Here is a 19,007-nt window from a genome sequence, read left to right as displayed (position 1 = left end):
GCATGTTCTCGACGCTCTATTCCTTCTCAGCTGATTATGACGTAATGTGCACAACAACGAGGCTAGCTGGACTGAAGAACTACAAGTTTTGACACCAGCGGAGTGTGTCGCAGTTGGCGAGGGTCTTGAAAGGTGGAGAGACTCAACGGGGAGGCTGTTCTAGAGACGCGACTCTCTCTGTACACAACCGCCTCAGCTTCTGTCAGGCTCACAAGGTAGGTCAGGTTACACACGCTCACACTATTTCTATTTTTCTTTGAAGCTTGTCCATGTGTGTCACCAAACACACAAATGAGGTTAACCTAGGTTTGTGAAGCACCACTGTCTTTGAGTGTGATGCCCATACTTTCGAAATACTGTACATCTATTGCTGCTCCCGGGGATCTCAGTAGGGCATTTGCATCAGTTTGGAACCCCCCCCAACCCCCCTCACTGCTGCTGACACTTGTAACAGTCCACCAGTAAAGTTGGCATGAGAGCTTGAGAGGCTAAAATTGTCAGATGATGGTTCCACTTGCAATGTATTCAATGTATTGCGTTTGTAATTATCTTTATTTAGATTGAAGTAAAACTGTATGTTTAGCCATTAGGTAAATCAATGAATACAAATAATGCATACTTAAAAGCTGCTTGCCCAAAAATATCAATATGTGCAAATGAATCTCTACATATTTACAGTTTGTATTTTCAAATTAGATTGTTTTAGGATTGTGTGAACACATCTCATTTATCTTTTCAAAACTGACCCTCATAATTGAGGGCCTAGTGTCCTAGTGTCCTTTCTGTTTTCCTTCCCTTTCTAATTGTTATGCATCCTTCTTTTCTTTGCCCAAAACTATGTTTTATTTTTATTTTATTATTATTTTTTTAAACACAAAAGAATAGTTCAGAAATTTGCATGATGGCTCTTTTAATTATTTTTGTGGGACTCACATGACACATCACCTTAGACATTTTCATGCTGAAAATGTGGAATCCGTTAAACACATTTCTACATTCTATGTTACTACAGGTAGTCCCCGGGTTACGGCGTACCCGAAATACACGATTTCGACGTTAAGGCGCCTGAATGTAGTCCGCCATTCATTCTCCAGTCCTTTATTTATTTATTTATTTATTTTTATTGTTAAACAGTACCTAGTTCTTCCCATGTCAGGATCCTCTCCTCCCCCAGCAGCGTCGCTGCCGTCCTACAGCTCCTGATGGCGTCAGCTCCCACTTCCTTTTTCTCATACTGCTGCTGTTGTTGTTGTTAACGTTGAGCAACGAGAGATGAGGGCACCCAGCCTCTGGCAGTGGGCTGGGAGACACAGACATCCACCTCTCCCAGATGGCCAGCGTCAAAGCCGGGTCTCGCGTCATTATGCCCGGTGAAGGGGGTTCTGCTGTTGCTGCATCCCCCGGCACGGACTCCTCTTGCGAGTCTTGATCCATTTTTTGGAGTTTGGACGGCGAGCCTGCGTTTAAAGAGGGGACACTGGCGACCTGAGCGGACATGATATCCCACCTCTCTTCTTTGTCTACTCTTTTCCTAGCGCCCTTTTCTTTTAGCAAGACGGCTCACTCGCGAGTAAAGCCCAAAGTTTTATTTATCCTATTTTAAAAGCCCCAATAGTCATTGAATATAACTGCATTTAACACAACGTAACTCACAGTATCTTATTTTTTTTACTATATCTTATTATTATGGCAAATAACACATGTTTTTGGACAGGTATTTTGAGGTTCAGGGTGTATCTTGGGGTACTTAAAGGGTTCATTTCGATTTACGCGGAAATTCGGGTTACATCGCCAGCCGAGGAACGGAACTCTTACGTAACCTGGGGGACCACCTGTAATTGCAAAATGCGTGTTTTGCCCTGCAAAGGGGTTGTATGACATTGCTCCCAACAAGACTGTCATTTTGCTTCCAGAGAAGGAGTGTGCAGAGGGGTGGCGGGGCGACATGGTGGATTACTACAACGTCTTGGGAGTATCCAAAAATGCCACTCAGGAGGACATCAAGAAGGCGTGAGTATCAGTCGTAACAAATGTTATCGTAATGTCAATATTTAAACTGATGACAAAAATTCTAAAAGTTTTTTTTTGTAGTATTTACAGATGTCCATCGTGTTAAGAGGTGGTTTTAATATTATGGTTACCTTTTTTTTTTTTTTTTTTTTTGTTAATAAAGATACAGTGGGGCAAATAAGTATTTAGTCACCAATTGTGCAAGTTCTCCTACTTGAAAAGATTAGAGAGGCCTGTAATTGTCAATATGGGTAAACCTCAATCATGAGAGACAGAATGTGGAAAAAAATCAGAAAATCACATTGTTTGATTTTTGTTTTCCACTTGTTTTTTACACATTGTTTGATTTTTAAAGAATTTATTTCCAAATTAGAGTGGAAAATAAGTATTTGGTCACCTACAAACAAGCAAGATTTCTGGCTGTCAAAGAGGTCTAACTTCTTCTAACGAGGTCGAATGAGGCTCCACTCGTTACCTGTATTAATGGCATCTTTTTAAACTCATTATCGGTATAAAAGACAACTTGTCCACAATCTCAGTCAGTCACACTCCAAACTCCACCATGGCCAAGACCAAAGAGCTGTCGAAGGACACCAGAGACAAAATTGTAGTCCTGCACCAGGCTGGGAAGACTGAATCTGCAATAGGTAAAACACTTGGTGTAAAGAAATCAACTGTGGGAGCAATTATCAGAAAATGGAAGACATACAAGACCACTGATAATCTCCCTCGATCTGGGGCTTCATGCAAAATCTCACCCCGTGGCTTCAAAATGATAACAAGAACGGTGAGCAAAAATCCCAGAACCACACTGGGGGGACCTAGTGAATGACCTACAGGGAGCTGGGACCGCAGTAACAAAGGCTACTATCAGTAACACAATGCGCCGCCAGGGACTCAAATCCTGCACTGCCAGACGTGTCCCCCTGCTGAAGCCAGTACACGTCCAGGCCTGTCTGCAGTTCATTAGAGAGAATTTGGATGATCCAGAAGAGGACTGGGAGAATGTGTTACGGTCAGATGAAACCAAAATAGCTTTTAATAACTTTTTGGTAGAAACACAGGTTCTCGTGTTTGGAGGAGAAAGAATACTGAATTGCATCCGAAGAACACCATACCCACAGTGAAGCATGGGGGTGGAAACATCATGCTTTGGGGCTGTTTTTCTGCAAAGGGACCAGGACGACTGATCTGTGTAAAGGAAAGAATGAATGGGGCTGTGTATCGAGAGATTTTGAGTGAAAATCTCCTTCCATCAACAAGGGCATTGAAAATGAGACGTGGCTGGGTCTTTTAGCATGACAATGATCCCAAACACACAGCCAGGGCAACAAAGGTGTGGCTTCCTAAGAAGCATTTCAAGGTCCTGGAGTGGCCTAGCCAGTCTCCAGATCTCAACCCCATAGAAAATCTGTGGAGGGAGTTGAAAGTCCGTGTTGCCAAACGACAGCCCCAAAACATTACTGCTATAGAGGAGATCTATATGGAGGAATGGGCCAAAATACCAGTGTGTGAAAAGCTTGTGAAGAGTTTCAGAAAACGTTTGGCCTCCATTATTGCCAACAAATGGTACCTAACAAAGTATCGAGATGAACTTTTGGTATTGACCAAATACTTATATTCCACCATGATTTGCAAAGAAATTCTTTAAAAATCAAACAATGTGATTTTCTTTTTTTTTTTTTCCCCACATTCTGTGTCTCATGGTTGAGGTTTACCCATGTTGACAATTACAGGCCTCTCTAATATTTTCAAGTGGGAAAACTTGCACAATTAGTGGTTGACTAAATACTTATTTGCCCCACTGTAGATTAAAATTAAATAGATGCCCCTTGGTGTGCTGCTGGTCAATAGATTGTATTGGTCTGTTTTGGTGTCACAGTGCCTACCACGTTCGTGTTTATGTTTTTGTTTGAACTCAGCTACAGGAAACTTGCACTTAAATGGCATCCTGACAAAAATCCTGACAACAAAGAGGAAGCGGAAATGAAATTTAAAGAAATTGCCGAGGCTTATGAAGTTCTCTCTGACCGTAAGTCCTGGCACATTTTCACATGACATATTACTTTGTGAAGAGCAAGTTATGTGAGTAATGCATTGATGTTGTTTTGTACAGAGAACAAACGGGATGCCTTTGATCGATATGGAAGTGATGGAATGAAACATTCAGGTACTTATAGGAAAGGTTTTTTTTTTTTGCTTGACACTGTACTGCGCTCTCTTTTTTTTGTTTGTTCGTATTTTACTATTTTCTGCACATTCCTCCCTCAATTTCTTCTTATTTCTGTTTTTATTTTCCCTTCACCTTTGTTCTGTTTATGTGCTTTATTATTTTCCCTTCAGGCTCGTCCAACTCGGACTTCTCTTCAGATTTCCCAGGATTCGGCTTCACATTCCGCAGCCCAGATGAGGTTTTCAGGGAGTTTTTTGGTGGCCAAGATCCTTTCGCCAGTTTGTTTGGTAAACTATACGCTGCAAGATTGAATGATTGCTTCCAAATTGGCCAAAAATGTGTTTAGTTACAATCAATATAATTGATTTTTTTTTACCTTGTATTAACAGTCAAGAAAAAATGACAATGAATAATAACATTAGAACATAGAAACAACCAACCTAGTCTTCAAGCAAAACACATTTGACTGAATTTGTCTCTCTATTTTCCATTAGATGAATTTTCATCATTTGGGGTTTCGACCTCTCGCATGGGTCCTAACCGCTTTTTCTCGTTCCCTTCAGCTGGAGGTAAACTCTTAATACATAACAACAGACACTAGGATACACTCTTGAATAAGAAAAATTGTCTCAATAATGTCTTTTGTTTTTGTTTGTCTACAGCTGAATTTACGTCTTTTTCATCCATGGGTGGTTTTCATGATATGGGCAGCATGGGTGGAGGCAATTTCAAATCTGTGTCTACTTCCACTCGCATCATAAATGGCAAACGTACAACCACCAAGAAGTAAGAAGTTTCTTTGTGACCCTTTCAAAACTGAAAAATCCATGGCTGTGAAATCTTGTATTATTTTCCACAATGTGCAACTGATTGAAATGTTTTCTGTAAAGACAATAACTTTAATTTTAGTTCACTCTCCTCTTCAGTACGGAGGTAGATTTGTGTCTTTATTATTCAATCCAAAAAAAAGTTGCTTCATTCAAAATATATATTTTCAATCAAAGAAAAATTCTTTTCAATCCCCAAAAAAATGTGTTTGAATGCAAAAATAAATTTGAAACTCAAAAAAACGTATTTGAAAACTTTTTCTTTGATTGATTTTTTTTTGTGATTTTAGTTAACTTTAGTTAACTTTTTTGATTGAAGTAATGTAGTTTTGCGTTTGGACCACATTTTGGCTAGGACATTTGTGTCTTTATTATTCAATCAAAAAAAAGGTTGCTTCGAACAAAAAAAAAAAATATATATTTTAAAAAGAAAAATCACTTCAATAAAAAAAAACAACTTAGAAATTTGCATTTCAACACTTAATTTTTCATTGAAACTGTTTTCTTTGATTGAAGCAATCCTTTTTGTGTTTAGGCCATATTATAGGTAGGACATTTACGTCTAACTCATTCAATCCCAATAAAAGTTGCTTCAATCAAAAAAACTATTTTTAATCAAAGAAAAAAAAATTTTTTTGAAAATATTTTTTTTATATGAAATATATGTATATTTTTTATTGAAGTGTCACTTTTTTGGACAGCAAAAAATTTTAAACTCATTTTTTTTTTAAGTGGAAAAAGTTTAGAGGGCACTTTTTTTCGATTGAATCATTTTGACCCAAAGATTGAACTTCGCCACTACTTCCGACATGTTTGAATTACAGGTGATTATATTTGATAGGTGATTGTGTCAAAATGATTCAATTGAAAAAAGTGCCTTCAAAACTTTTTCCACTTAAAAAAAAGTGCGTTCAAAACTTTTTCCACTTTAAAAAAAAAAAAAAAAAGTTCAAAACTTCTTGCTTTTCAAAAAAAGTGACACTTCAATCAAAAAAATATATTTCAAATTAAAAAAAAAAAATCATTTTAGGCAAAACTCCAAAAACGGGCTGGACAAAAGTATTGGCACCCTCAGCCTAATACTTGGTAGCACAACCTTTAGACAAAATAACTGAACAACCACTTCCGGTATCCATCAATGAGTTTCTTACAATGCTCTGCTGGAATTTTAGACCATTATTCTTTGGCCAACTGCTCCAGGTCTCTAAAATTTGAAGGGTGCCTTCTTCAAACTGCCATTTTCAAATCTCTCCACAGGTGTCCTATGGGATTCAGGTCTGTACTCATTACTGGCCACTTTAGAAGTCTCCAGTGCTTTCTCTCAAACCATTTTCTAGTGCTTTTTGAAGTGTGTTTTGGGTCATTGTCCTGCTGGAAGACCCATGACCTCTGAGGGAGACCCAGCTTTCACACACATTATACTGCAAAATTTGTTGGTAGACTTCAGACTTCATATTGCCATGCACACGACAAGCAGTCCAGTGCCAAAGTTAGCAAAGCAACCCCAAAACATCATGGAACCTTCGCCATTTTTGACTGTGGGGACGGTGTTCTTTTCTTTGAAGGCCTCGTTTTTTCCCTGTAAACTCTATGTTGATGCATTTTCCCAGAAAGCTCTACTTTTGTCCCATCTGACCAGAGAAAATTCTTCCAAAACGTTTTTGGCTTTCTCAGGTAAGTTTTGCCAAACTCCATCCTGGCTTTTTATGTCTCTGGGTCAGAAGTAGGGTCTTCCTGGGTATCCTACCATAGAGTCCCTTTTTTATTCAGATGCCGACGGATAGTACGGGTTGACAGTGTTGTACCCTCGGACTGCAGGACAGCTCGGACTTGTTTTGGGGTTAGTCGGGGTTCTTCATCCACCATCCGCACAAATCTTTCGTTGAAATCTCTCAATTTTTCTTTTCCGTCCACATCTAGGGAAGTTGGCCACAGTGTCATGGGCTTTACACTTATGGATGACAATGTGCACGGTAGACACAAGAACATTCAGGTCTTTGGAGATGGACTTGTAGCCTTGAATTGGCCATGCTTTCTCACAATTTTGCTTCTCAAGTCCTCAGACAGTTCTTTGGTGTTCTTTCTTTTCTCTATACGCAACGTGATGCACACAAGGACGCAGGACAGAGGTTGAGTCAACTTTTATCCATTTTAACTGGCTGTAAGAGTGATTTAGTTATTGCCACCATCTTATATGCCCAGGTAAGAAACAGGTGCGGTTAATTACACAAATTAGAGAATCATCACATGATTTTTCAAAGGGTGCCAATACTTTTGTCCGGCTCATTTTTGGAGTTTTATGTAAAACGATAATGATGTAAATTTATTTCATTCTCGTATGTGTTTTTTAATTGCAAGCAAAATAAATGCAGATATTACTACCAAAGCATTGGTAATTGCAATCTTTTTCTGGGAGAAATTGAGCATTATCTGACAGAATTGCAAGGGTGCCAATACTTTTGGCCAGCACTGTAACACTTTCCCTGGCAAAAAAGCAGCGAGAAAAAAGGTTTACACTTAAGAACAGACCACTGAAATATTTTTCAATTTTAGGATTAAAGAGAACGGGCAGGAACGAATAGAGATCGAGGAAGATGGTGTGTTAAAGTCTGTACTAATTAACGGTAAGGCCAACCGTTCACATTTTGATGATAAAAGTTAATTGACAACTTAGAAGACAACTTAACATGCTTTTTTGTTTTATTTCCCCTTCAGGCGTGCAGGACGAAATGGCTCTCGCGCTGGAGCTGAGTCGACGAGAGGGCCAGCATCATCAAATGCCCACAAATCCCTCAATCCAAAACAAATCAAGTGATGAAACTGGCAGAACCTGGTCCAGCCCGTATTCTGCAGGTGCACACCGCTCGTTCAGCGCTGCCCCTTTTTACAACTTTGGGGGGCTTACTGGAAACGAGCAAGACGAGGACGATGAAGATCTGCAGATGGCGTTGGCTTGCAGCTTGTCAGAAATGGAAGCCCAGCAGAAAGCAGCTGCTCCAGACTTCATATCAGGTGCCGGGGGCAGGGGCAAAGCTGATAATGACAGAAGTGGGGAACACAGAGCAACTGAGGTTGTCGAGACAAAACATCTAAACACAGGCGAGAACGACAAAAAAAAGGGTGCGCTTAGAAAGGATTCGGGGCCTGGAAGTGTAGTGCCGCAAGACACTGCATTGCCAAGTAGTGATAGCAGTGACAAAAAGCAAAAGAAGTGTGGGTGCTTTGTGTGTTAATGCAGTATGTGTCTTATTTGAATTGAGCTGACTTAGCGTCTGCTGATCTCTGGGCTTTGCATTCATTCAGTCTGTAATAGCAAAGTGATCATGCATGCAAAAATGAAGCATTATTAATGTATATGAATGTGCAAAAATGCCAAATATTTACTGCATCGGCTGCCATCAACAGTGCGAGATGTCCAATCCACTTGAAGTGGGAGGGTAGCAGCAAATGAATGCCACCCCTCCCACTTCTAAAAGATTAGACATCTACTACTGACTCATTTAAATTCACAGCAGAAAGATGAAAAGAGACACTGAAAGAGTAAACATGATATTACTTATGAAATAAAAAAAAAAAAATCAAGCCACTTGTAAAAGAAGTGAAATCTAAAGAAGTGTTTTGGGAACCACAAATTGTGTTGAGGTTGTGTATGTATGTGTGTGTGCACGCCCAAATGCTTGCATGCATTTGTGCAAGTGTGTTTTTGGTCAGTTGAGACTATGCTATAGTGTTTACCTAATTCAGTCATGTACGTATAAAGGGAATGTATCAAAACTGTAAAACTGAGCGCAGACCAACACTAAGCTTCATAAAATACAAGCAGACTACAAAACATTTTGTGCCAATACACAATTGGTTTAAAAAACATATTGACTCTAACAATGTTTCATTGGCACATTCCTTTGCAACTAATATAGGAATGAATATGATCCACTAAACTTAAGGATAACTTATTCCACTGTTGAGTCATAAAAAAAGTGACCGAATGTCTGGATAGATTAAAAAAAAAAAAGTATCCAATATGTGCCTTTGTGTTAGCCTGGCAAGCCAGCATGACTTTCTCAATGTATAAGATACATAGCGAATCTGGTCTTCTGCAGTTTGGGCTGGATTTCAAAATCGATGCTAGAGGTGGTGCTAACAAGCACAGACTGAATCTAAAATAACTCTGTGTGACAGCAAGTTGGAGCGTAGGCTACGTGCAAAGTTAGGTGTTTTTTCTCGCTTTAAATGAGACTTGACATTGTACGAGCAGTAGGAGGACGTTAAAAAAAATTGCCATCATGTCCCTTATGGCAGTCTCTTCGTTGGATATACGGGAAAAAAGATGAGAACCCACACCATTTCCCAAAACCCCTAGGAGTATAAAAAAGATTTGCTGTCACTTCCCTTGATGACACATCGCAGAGTCCTGCCTTGCATGCTGTGATTTGTTGGTCCTGATTGGACTGGAGTAGTAATCCAATTGAAATCACTGAAGACTAGATCGACTTACCATGTATCTTGTACACAGTCAGGCTTTCTCCTCAGGCTACCTATGTGTGGCTAAATAACTGAAAAATAAATTTATCAACTCACAAACTAACCTTAGCCTTGCAGATGTGGTAAACCTTTTAAAATTAAAACAACGAACAACTATAAGTTAAAAAGGTACAATGTTGGTAATTTATCAATTTCAACAAGCTAGAAGTGTCTGCTATTGTATTTATTTAATAATTTATCAAATGTTGCCTAAGTGTAACAGTAATCATGGAAGAACTGTTGCAAGAAAATGAGCAGAATAGCTTTCAGTCAGTAAGTTTTTTTTAATGTGTTTTCTTGTCATTTACTCAACAAATTGTTCCGAATGCCATAACAAATAAAAAATTGAACCAAGAGGAGTTGGAATACTCGCTTTTTCGTTTTGTGTGCTAATGTTTGCATCGCTGTTGCACTGTCTCAATGTAGTAATTCAATTATGTATTCAGCATGTTGTATGAGATAAATATTGAATGCAGATTAGACATTTTAGGAGGGTTATAAAAATGCTTTGTGCATTTTGAGAAAAAAATGACTTACTTCAGCTGCTTCAGATGTTTGATCATATTCGGAAAGATTTATGATGTATTAGGCGAGAGTCAGTTTTTATTGCCACTAAACTTTTTTTCCCCCTCCAAATACTTTGAGAACGTTGTTTTTGAAATCTCTTGCTTGCTGTTGCAGACTCAGACTTTGAAGCCTTCACAAGCTAACCCTATTGGCTCTTGCTCTGCTTTGACCGCGCCCTCATCTTTCGGTAAAGTGTATCAATGTCAAAGCACCATATTGCTCATATCATGTCTTATGTCTCAACTCCAAATCATAAATCAAACAAGATTCCAATTTTGCTTTTACAGGTCAAATCTCAAGAATCCACGACGCACTCGTCTTTCTGCCCATCATGTCTTCTATATTATGAATGACTCTTAAAATGTTACAGAAGTGTGCTTAGTATGTATGACTCTGAATAAACCAATCTTATATTGGTTTGAAAAGACTGGGAAATGGCCCACATATTCTCTGGACTAATCATTTTTGTTTGTATGCATTGTAACTCATTTTTGTAAGGGTAATAGTGTACAAGATAAAATGATTAAGCCAAGAGAACAAATATCCCAAAGAATTGAACCATAAATATAGCGGTAAAGTTTTAACATATTGTGTAAATCAAAGAAATACAGTATTTCCTACAGGCATTGTGTGTTTTGTACATCTTTCATCACATTTCGTTTCATGCAAAACACACAAAGACTCAGTTCGATCAGAGAAATGTGTTTTTTGCTGCATCACATCACTAATTTATTCAGTCAAAAATACATTTTTATAGACATTTTATCTGTTTGCTACATGAAATAAATACAATCATCATTGGGAATTATTTACATTAGTCACAGCAGCACAGAAATACAACAGTTTACACTGAGAGTGAACTACAGAAACACTAATGTGCACTGTCATCTGTTACAGTAAGACATGAATGTAGACAATCGTTTTTAAAAGCAAAGGCAAGCCTCATTTAAAGAAAAGTAAAATTGACACATAAGACAGTGGCATACAGTATTCTGGTCCACAGAAATTCAGAAATTGCACAGGCACTGTATATGCACGTACTCTTCTGTCCATATTTTTAAAATATTTACATATGGGAAAGATGTTTAAAAAAGATATGCAATTAAGAGGTTTTATTATTAAATAATGATTGAGGGTCTTTCGTACTGGGATACGTTACTGCTTCGTTCAAGGAATCTGCTGGCAGATAATCCAATATTTTTGGGTTGGTGATGTTGAGTCAGTCGGTGCTACTGTTTACTGTGGCAAGGCTTTCAAGATGGCATTCACCTCCTCAGCAACAGCTGTCAGTGCAAATTCAAACTGATCCTGAGTGGGCGGAGTGAGAATAAGAGGTTTGAGGAGAAAAACAGGAAACAAGTACAGATCATTTATTTGCATATACTGTAAATAACAAACGATACCTTGGTGCTGACTAAGCCAGGTCTCTGATCTCTGATGTGTTCCAGTGTCGCAGCAATGTCAATTTCCTTGACTCCTAAAACAGGATAGGTTTGTCATTGTTGCTTAAAAATAATACAATGACAGGAAGCTGGGACTAAACAGTCCATGTTCTTGTACTTTTTGTTCATGAAACATTGATTTAGAGGGAAAAACTAATGTTTATTGTTTAACACATACTGTCATGTGAAAAAATTGGGACACCCTATGGAAGCCTGTGTGTTTTCTAACATATTTGGTCATATGGATATTTAATATCAATTTAAACAATCTGGGCCGTTTAAGCAATTTCACTCCAAGAGCCGACCGCAAGATGATAAAAGAAGTCTCCAAAAAACCTAAAATGTCATCACGGGACCTACAGCAGGCTCTTGCTACTGTTGATGTGAATGTGCATGCCTATACAATCAGAAAGAGACTTCACAAGTTTTAATTTGAAGTGTGCAAGGAGGAAGCCATTGCTCTTCAATAAGAAAATGAAGGCCAGACTGTTTGCCAGACAGTTTGCCAGAGTGAATGTAGACAAAGACCGGGACATCTGGAATAATGTTCTTTGGACAGGTGAATCTAAAATTGAAATATTTGGACACCAGAACCGAGAACATGTTTGGCGTAAACCCAATACAGCATTCCAGGAAAAGAACCTCATACCAACTGTGAAGCATGGAGGTGGAAGTGTCATAGTTTGGGGATGCTTTGCTACAGCAGGACCTGACCAGCTCACTATCATAGAATCCACCATGAATTCTATCGTGTATCAGAGGGTGCTTGAGGAATGTGTGAGATCATGTGTGAAAAAATAAAAGCTGAAGCGAAACTGGACCCTGCAACATGACGATGACCCAAAACATACAAGTAAATCAACCAAGGGCTGGCTGAAAAGGAAGAAATGGAGAGTCCTGGAATGGCCGAGTCAAAGCCCAGATCTTAATCCCATTAAGATGCTGTGGGGTGACCTGAAACTGGCTTTACATGCAAGAAACCCCTCAAACATCTCATAGCTGACAGTATTCTGTGTTGAGTAGGGCAAACTTTCTTCAGACCAATGTCAAAGACTTGTAGATGGCTACAAAAGCTCAATGATGTTATGTCAGCCAAAGGGCTCGCATTAGGTGGTAGTGTGTTCTAACCTTTTCCTCAGAATATTCATTATTCTTGATAAATTTGGTTTAATGAGTAAAACAATGTTAATTTTGTTGTTTACCTTCAATTATATCACTTTCTTTTCCAGAGATACAGAAAAGATAAGATAAGACATTGATATGTTAACATTTCTTAATAGAGAACTGAATATTTCATGGGGTGTCCTAATTATTTTTTTACATGACTGTATGTGTGCCATTTCTCAGGTGAGATATCAGTTCACCATGATAGTAAGATATATGTAAAGTCACTCTGACAACTGACCGGTGTATAAATAATTTTGGGCTGGAGAGAAGTGCATTTGCCCATTTTATGTTTATTTAATGTATATAGTTCATATGAAACTTGGTGGTAAAAGAAATTAAACATTTATTTCTCAAACTATCAATATAACATTTATTTGAAAATACTAAAGTATTTTTAACTATGTTTCAGAAATATAGTCTAACAGTTGCCATTTTAAACTAAATTTTTTCTTTACTAGTTCTCTCGATCTACTCTGTATGCAACTTTAAAAATATATGCTTATGAGTGAAGGTGTGGTTGAACTAGAGCAGAGTCACCTTTGGCCATGCGGTTCAGCACCATGTCAATGAGGATGTATGTTCCGGTCCTGCCAGTCCCATCACTGTGGTCGTTGCATTGCAAAAGAAAAAGGTCAGAGTTCTTTTTTTTTTTCCCCAATGTACTGTACTGCATAAATTAATATGTCCTATATTACATCCATAAGTTATATTTGGTAGCTAACAATGTGCGTTAGGTGTCAGAAAGTGACTAACAACAGCAATCACAGTTGTCCAAAATCAAGTACAGTAGATTCTTTGATATTTTTTATTTTGATTTGGTGTTTCTATAACTCAGGTTTTTGAGGAAGGGGTCCAACATTATTAGTTTTTACCTGCAGTGAACAATAATTGGACAGGAGCGACCTCTGTAGCATTTATTCACCTTCCTGAAAAACATCAAAGAGAGGGAATAGGAGAAAAAAAATGGAGCAAAAGACGGACACAACAGGAGTGCATTACTGACCTCTTTCACATGATGAATTGTAAAATAGTGACATGTTTTGAAAAGGGGATTAATGACCGCAAAAATAGGATTATGTAGTCCAGTTACTTGTGGTTCGTGGTGTAATTAAAAGCAATTAGAATAAAGAATGGAATGAATGATGTAATCAAGAATGACATGATGAGGTATGTGAGATGGCGGAGGTGCTAAAATGGTAGGAAGCCCCAGATTCACTGTCCCTCCTGCAGTAGCCAGTCACACCTGCCAATGCTCATTTTTGTGACTATGCAACTGGAGCCAGAGTACTAGCTGCAAACCGCAAAAATGACACTGGGAGATGTTCGAGTACAAACCTAAGTAGATGTGCACTGGGACAGAGGGAGAGAGAGAGAAGGAGCGGTGAATTGACTCAACACAAAATGGGAAGTTGCAAAAAGGGATAGATGTGATCAAGGGCATAGGTTTGGTCTCAATATTGGTAGGGATGATATAACAGCGTAACATTCATGTACACTTTTTTGCTGGTGATGGTACATTAATAAGACCAAACAGATTGGGTGAAGAGGGCCCAGGGCATCATTTCACACAAATATGGACCTAATCAATTGATAGGCTAAATGATCAATACGAAATAAATATGTATTTACTTATAATAACTTTCATGTGTATTGTAAAAACGTCTGCATAGGCTGCATATAAAAATATTGTTTTCATAATATAGAAAATAAATGTATTTTAAATAAACCATCATCAGCCAATCACGCGTTCGTTTGAGGGGGAAAAAATGGACCGGCACATTCAACAAGTGAAAAAGGGTATATGTAAGTATGAACATCATAAAATCAATTAATCTAATTATGATAGGGTCAATTAAGTATGAACATCATAAAATCAATTAATTTAATTATGATAGGGTCAATTCTATCCTTGCAACATATGGAAAGACAATCTAAAAAATGACCTATATAACTGAACTCATTATATAACGCAAATAGGTTGCTTAACCATTTCTTGCCAAATGAATCACATTTGTTACACTTTCATGATTTTGAGACCAATTCAGAATGTAGAAATATCTTTCCTCAAAACAAAAAAATAATAAAATAATGGATGCAAGTCAACTCATGCATCTGCAGGTTCCATGAGAAAAAAAAACAGGATTTAGCAAGGATCATAGAAATTGGAGCACTTATTACCCATTATTATATTATTATTATTATTATTTTATTTTTACAAATTTGAAGAAAAGGTTTCATTAAGACCATATTTTTCAAATGTTGTGATTCTCTGATAATTGCTTCATATTGCTGGCATTGAAGGGTTAAAAGTTTGTGGGGACAATTTGAGCATCCTGAAAAGTTGCTGGTGTTGTGTCCTTACCGTCCCTATGCAAACCTACGCTCTTGGATGTGATGACACTGAGGAAACAGTTCTATGCAGATTGAATTGATGGTGAGAAAAACAAATATGACGAGATACAGTAAGTCAAAATGACCGTATTGAAATAAAACGTGAAAACTAAATGACTAAACTGAAATAATTAAATTCTTCTCCTGGACAGTCAAATCAGGACAAGGACATTCGTGTCTGTGTGCTCTCACACCTGCGGAAGTCAAGCAAGGGCCGTGTAGAGGTGGGGATCCCATCAGCTGGCCAGCTCAGTAGATGAAACTGCGTTAGGGTTCTTGTCTCTTGTGTTTGGACATTCTTCAGGTAGAAGCTACGCACCAGGAAGTCCTTGCACCAGATATGCTCTGACACCAGGTTCACCTATATACGTGGGTAGAAAAGGAAAATGGTAAGCAAAATTTAAACTAAAACCTTTTACTGTATTTACTACCCTTCTCTTGCTATTACTGTAAATTTAAAAAAAAAAAAGAAAAAATCTCTTGCTATTACTGTAAATTAAAAAAAAAAAAAAGAAAAAAAAAAAGGCCTCCAACAGCAAAAACAGACCTTCCTCTTAGAAAGTCATCGCTTAATTGTACTGAAGTTTGTATTGTTATAACGAGATAGTCACTGCCATAATATTTACCCAGGAGAACATCATGTTTTTGTTTAATAATTTTTAAATGTACTGAAATTCTTGACAGTACAAAACAAAATCTTACTTCATAGATGTGGTAGAGGGATGAACCCTCATCAGGCCAGTATCTCTCACTCTGTTTCTGTCCATCTTCCGCCAGAGCAGACATCATCACAATCACCGTGCAGCCGTTCTCCCAAACCATCTGAAGTGTAGTGAGAACATACATATGAATGATTATGTGCGCAATAGCACAGTAAGTTTATACACATCTAGATTAGTGGTTCCAAAAATTATCAATTAATTCTTCAACTTTACAATATTGTAGGTTAAAGTATTAAAATTAAAGAACACAATAGAGAGAAACATTTGACCCGTAGAGTATTTTTTAATATTATTGTTAACCGCTGTAACATTTTTGCTCGTTTAAACATTAATACAGCACTTAAATATGAAAAAAATTAATAAACCAAAACTACTTAACTAAACTTGAATGTTCACATTAAGCATTACACAGGCTTGTATGTACTGTATATACAAAGCAGCGTGTGATGTTTACTGCATAAAATTATGCACTAACCTGCCAAAAATCTGCCACGGTTTGAGGCAGAGGTCCCTGAGTGGCGATATACGCTGGCTGGCGAGGGTCGTGATCAAACTATTGGTTGAAATAGAAAAAGAAGGAAGACTTAGTGCACTTTATCATTTATCAGATTCCCACATGAGAGTATTCTCATTGATACTTTATTATTAAAAATGACTTCTACAGAATATTAAGTACTTAAGCTAATTTTTATGCAGTAGTCACATGCAATGTGTTTGTGACTATATAAGCAAAGTTTGAAAAAGGATGTAAGGAAGGAAATATTCAACAACTCACAACCTGCTAATGTATAGTACTGCAAATCATATACAATACTATTGCGAGTGCCACTTTGGAATCGGCATGTTTATGTGCGCATGCGTGGAGGGGGAGATAGTGAAGTGAGCGCTGGAATGAATGTGTGTGTGGCAACTAGGGTTGCCAACTGTCCCTTGAAAAATGGAAGCGTCCGGTATTCAGAAACAAAAGTACGTGTCCCTTACTGAGCTTTCAAGGGATGCGCTTTGTCCCTTATTATTATCAAACTCGAAAATAGTGTCTTATTTATAGAACGACGGATACTGGTACGGTGCTTCACAGGAATATGCAGGGAAACGCATTCCCCCGCCTCTCCTGCTTTTTGACCAATAAGCTGACGGAACAATGACAATACGAAATCCCCCTCATCTCATTGGTCGAGGTACTGTCGCTAACAGAAGACAGCATCATGGCCCTGGACAACATAAGAGTGTGGGAGATAAGAGGTTTGAGTGAAGCGAGAGTAAACAGCATGTACAAAATGATGATAATTTGTTTTCTTGTTCTTCTCCGTGTACTTTATTTTCACTAATTGTATTATATTTTTGTGTTCTGTCAAATTCATTTGGAGTGGTTATTAGCGCAAATGTGATTGTTGAGGGGACTTTGAATGCACAAATATTATAAAAAAAAAAAAAAAAACCTTGCCCTGAGAGTTTGACTGCACTTTTTTTCTTGAAAAAGTATTAAAAAAAGACAAACAAACAAAAAATAACAGCCAAAACACACACACAGAAAAACATAAAGGCTCAGAACCTTGAGGGTTAAATTATATAATTTTAAATTTAACAGGACAGATTTAATTGTAATATATTTATTATATATATCTATTTATTTGTAATATATTATTTGTAATATATTTTGTATTAAAAATACATTGCTGATAATTGTTTTTCCATGTGCTTATATAACTCAAACATGTACCTGATTAATTCAGTTTTGAGTTCAATTATCTTAATATTATAATAAAAAAAAAAAAAAAAAAAAAATTCACATTAAAAAAAAAAAAAAATCATTAAAGTTTGACGGTTATCAGGCTGGGCGACTCTACAAATGAGGTGCTCCCAATTTTTTTTTTTCAGGGAGTTGGCAACCCTAGTGGCGACGTCTGAGGCAGCCAGACGTGTTGTGTTCGTGGCAATAAGCGCCTCATGTTAAAAGTGATCCTGAGCAGTCTGTGTCTTCCAAATGTCACTCCAAGAGTCACAACCAAGAAAGGTAACAGTTCCAAAGAGAGTGGATAGTTTTAATACAATTGTTATGTTAAAAGAAGACTTACAATAAAACTGGCATTTATGTAATCCTGTTTTCTGTGGTTCAGCTCCCTTTTCAGCTTCACACGTGAGTGATCATCTGCGTAGAAAAGAAAGCAAACCGTATCAAGATTGCATTAAAAAAAATGTAGAGGACAGCTGATAAATAAACCCAATTGGGACACTTATGTGATATGGATGAACTGACATGGAAGCGATTCAGCTTGTCTGTTTTTGGCCATATTGCTGGGAGTTTGAGCTGCAGCCACTGAACAGGGGTCAGCTTGGTAGGAGCACAGCGCTTCCCACTCCTTCTGCAGGCGGTCCTTGTTACGAAGGTGGTCCTCCATATAGGCCTGACACAGATATACAAGACATAAACACCTTCTCTTAGATTTTCACAGCTGGAAATGACACGGAGGAGCACTCGCCTCTGATTGTGTTCACGTACCAGAATAAGGTGACCCGTGGAGATGTCCATATTTGACTGGGCAGGCTCCTCACTCCAGGATGGAGTAGAGCTATGGGTGGAGGAAGGGCTGTGCTGTGGGCCATCGCTGAATTGGGAGGAAACGCTGCTCACGCGTGATGTGTCCGTTCCCCGTCGCCCACTGGCACTTGTGGCAGAACCTGCTACACCACCCCCTGCTGCACCCACGCAGTCCTGGCGGCACAGAGATGATTTGGACGCCATGTGCTGTCGACATAGCTCCTGAACGTGCAATAGAGACAAGGGAGCCGTTGAAAATTGATACAAAACTCTATAAACCGTAGCTTCTTGTTCATCCAACGGTGCAATGTTCAACTGGTATTGCACATATGGATTTTAGAAATAATCTACTGTGCTACACAGTAAATTCAAATGAGCTCATTTACAGTATTTGGTGTACAGTGCACATAATTTGGTTTGATTGGAAAAACACTGCAAATAAGGATTGATGTATTGTGAGACAATACTTAAAGTGCCTATGACAGCAAAAAGCATGTTTATTTCATATTTCATGCGGTATTTTATGCTCCTGGATGAAATGGACCGCTTGGATGTGTGTGTAAGCCATCGTTTTATTTATTCAATTTTTTGAATCCCGCGCCATGACTTCCGGCTCCATTCTCGGGTTGAGGATGAATGCGAATGTGA

The 19,007-nt window shown here is 38.1% G+C and overlaps 2 protein-coding genes across 3 annotated transcripts in view; one reads left to right on the top strand and one right to left on the bottom strand.

Annotated features, from left to right (window-relative positions):
- Window positions 1–26: 26 nt before the first annotated feature.
- LOC130927428 (dnaJ homolog subfamily B member 6-like) lies at window positions 27–10,914 on the top strand. The gene is made up of 11 exons (XM_057853247.1): window positions 27–215; window positions 1,914–2,010; window positions 3,933–4,042; window positions 4,127–4,180; window positions 4,354–4,470; window positions 4,678–4,752; window positions 4,846–4,969; window positions 7,564–7,634; window positions 7,726–8,022; window positions 10,213–10,285; window positions 10,386–10,914. Exons 2-10 carry the CDS (start codon window positions 1,946–1,948, stop codon window positions 10,239–10,241), a joined length of 942 nt encoding a protein of 313 aa, XP_057709230.1. The 5' UTR covers window positions 27–215; window positions 1,914–1,945; the 3' UTR covers window positions 10,242–10,285; window positions 10,386–10,914.
- Window positions 10,799–19,007, bottom strand: part of LOC130927418 (receptor-type tyrosine-protein phosphatase-like N) — a 27,122-nt gene continuing 18,913 nt past the window's right edge. Inside the window, exons 15-24 of one of the 2 annotated variants that reach the window (XM_057853231.1) lie at window positions 18,321–18,533; window positions 18,078–18,225; window positions 17,896–17,969; window positions 16,296–16,373; window positions 15,801–15,920; window positions 15,293–15,459; window positions 13,580–13,633; window positions 13,245–13,309; window positions 11,502–11,575; window positions 10,799–11,406 (exon numbers count right to left, since the gene is read on the bottom strand). In XM_057853231.1, coding sequence (XP_057709214.1) covers window positions 11,335–11,406; window positions 11,502–11,575; window positions 13,245–13,309; window positions 13,580–13,633; window positions 15,293–15,459; window positions 15,801–15,920; window positions 16,296–16,373; window positions 17,896–17,969; window positions 18,078–18,225; window positions 18,321–18,533 — 1,065 coding nt within the window. In that variant the 3' untranslated portion in view covers window positions 10,799–11,334. Of the gene's footprint in view, window positions 11,407–11,501; window positions 11,576–13,244; window positions 13,310–13,579; window positions 13,634–15,292; window positions 15,460–15,800; window positions 15,921–16,295; window positions 16,374–17,895; window positions 17,970–18,077; window positions 18,226–18,320; window positions 18,582–19,007 lie in introns of both variants that reach the window. The other variant, XM_057853230.1, reaches the window with a different exon arrangement.

Source organism: Corythoichthys intestinalis, chromosome 12 (genome assembly GCF_030265065.1).
Source record: "Corythoichthys intestinalis isolate RoL2023-P3 chromosome 12, ASM3026506v1, whole genome shotgun sequence".
Taxonomy (NCBI): domain Eukaryota; kingdom Metazoa; phylum Chordata; class Actinopteri; order Syngnathiformes; family Syngnathidae; genus Corythoichthys; species Corythoichthys intestinalis.
This window is presented reverse-complemented; position numbering and strand designations above follow the sequence as displayed.

Coding starts and splice junctions, on each gene's coding strand:
- LOC130927428 (XM_057853247.1), top strand. CDS start 1,946: ATGGTGGATTACTACAACGTCTTGGGAGTATCCAAAAATGCCACTCAG. Junction 2,011..3,932: donor CAGGAGGACATCAAGAAGGC/GTGAGTATCAGT, acceptor GTTTGAACTCAG/CTACAGGAAACTTGCACTTA. Junction 4,043..4,126: donor TTATGAAGTTCTCTCTGACC/GTAAGTCCTGGC, acceptor TGTTTTGTACAG/AGAACAAACGGGATGCCTTT.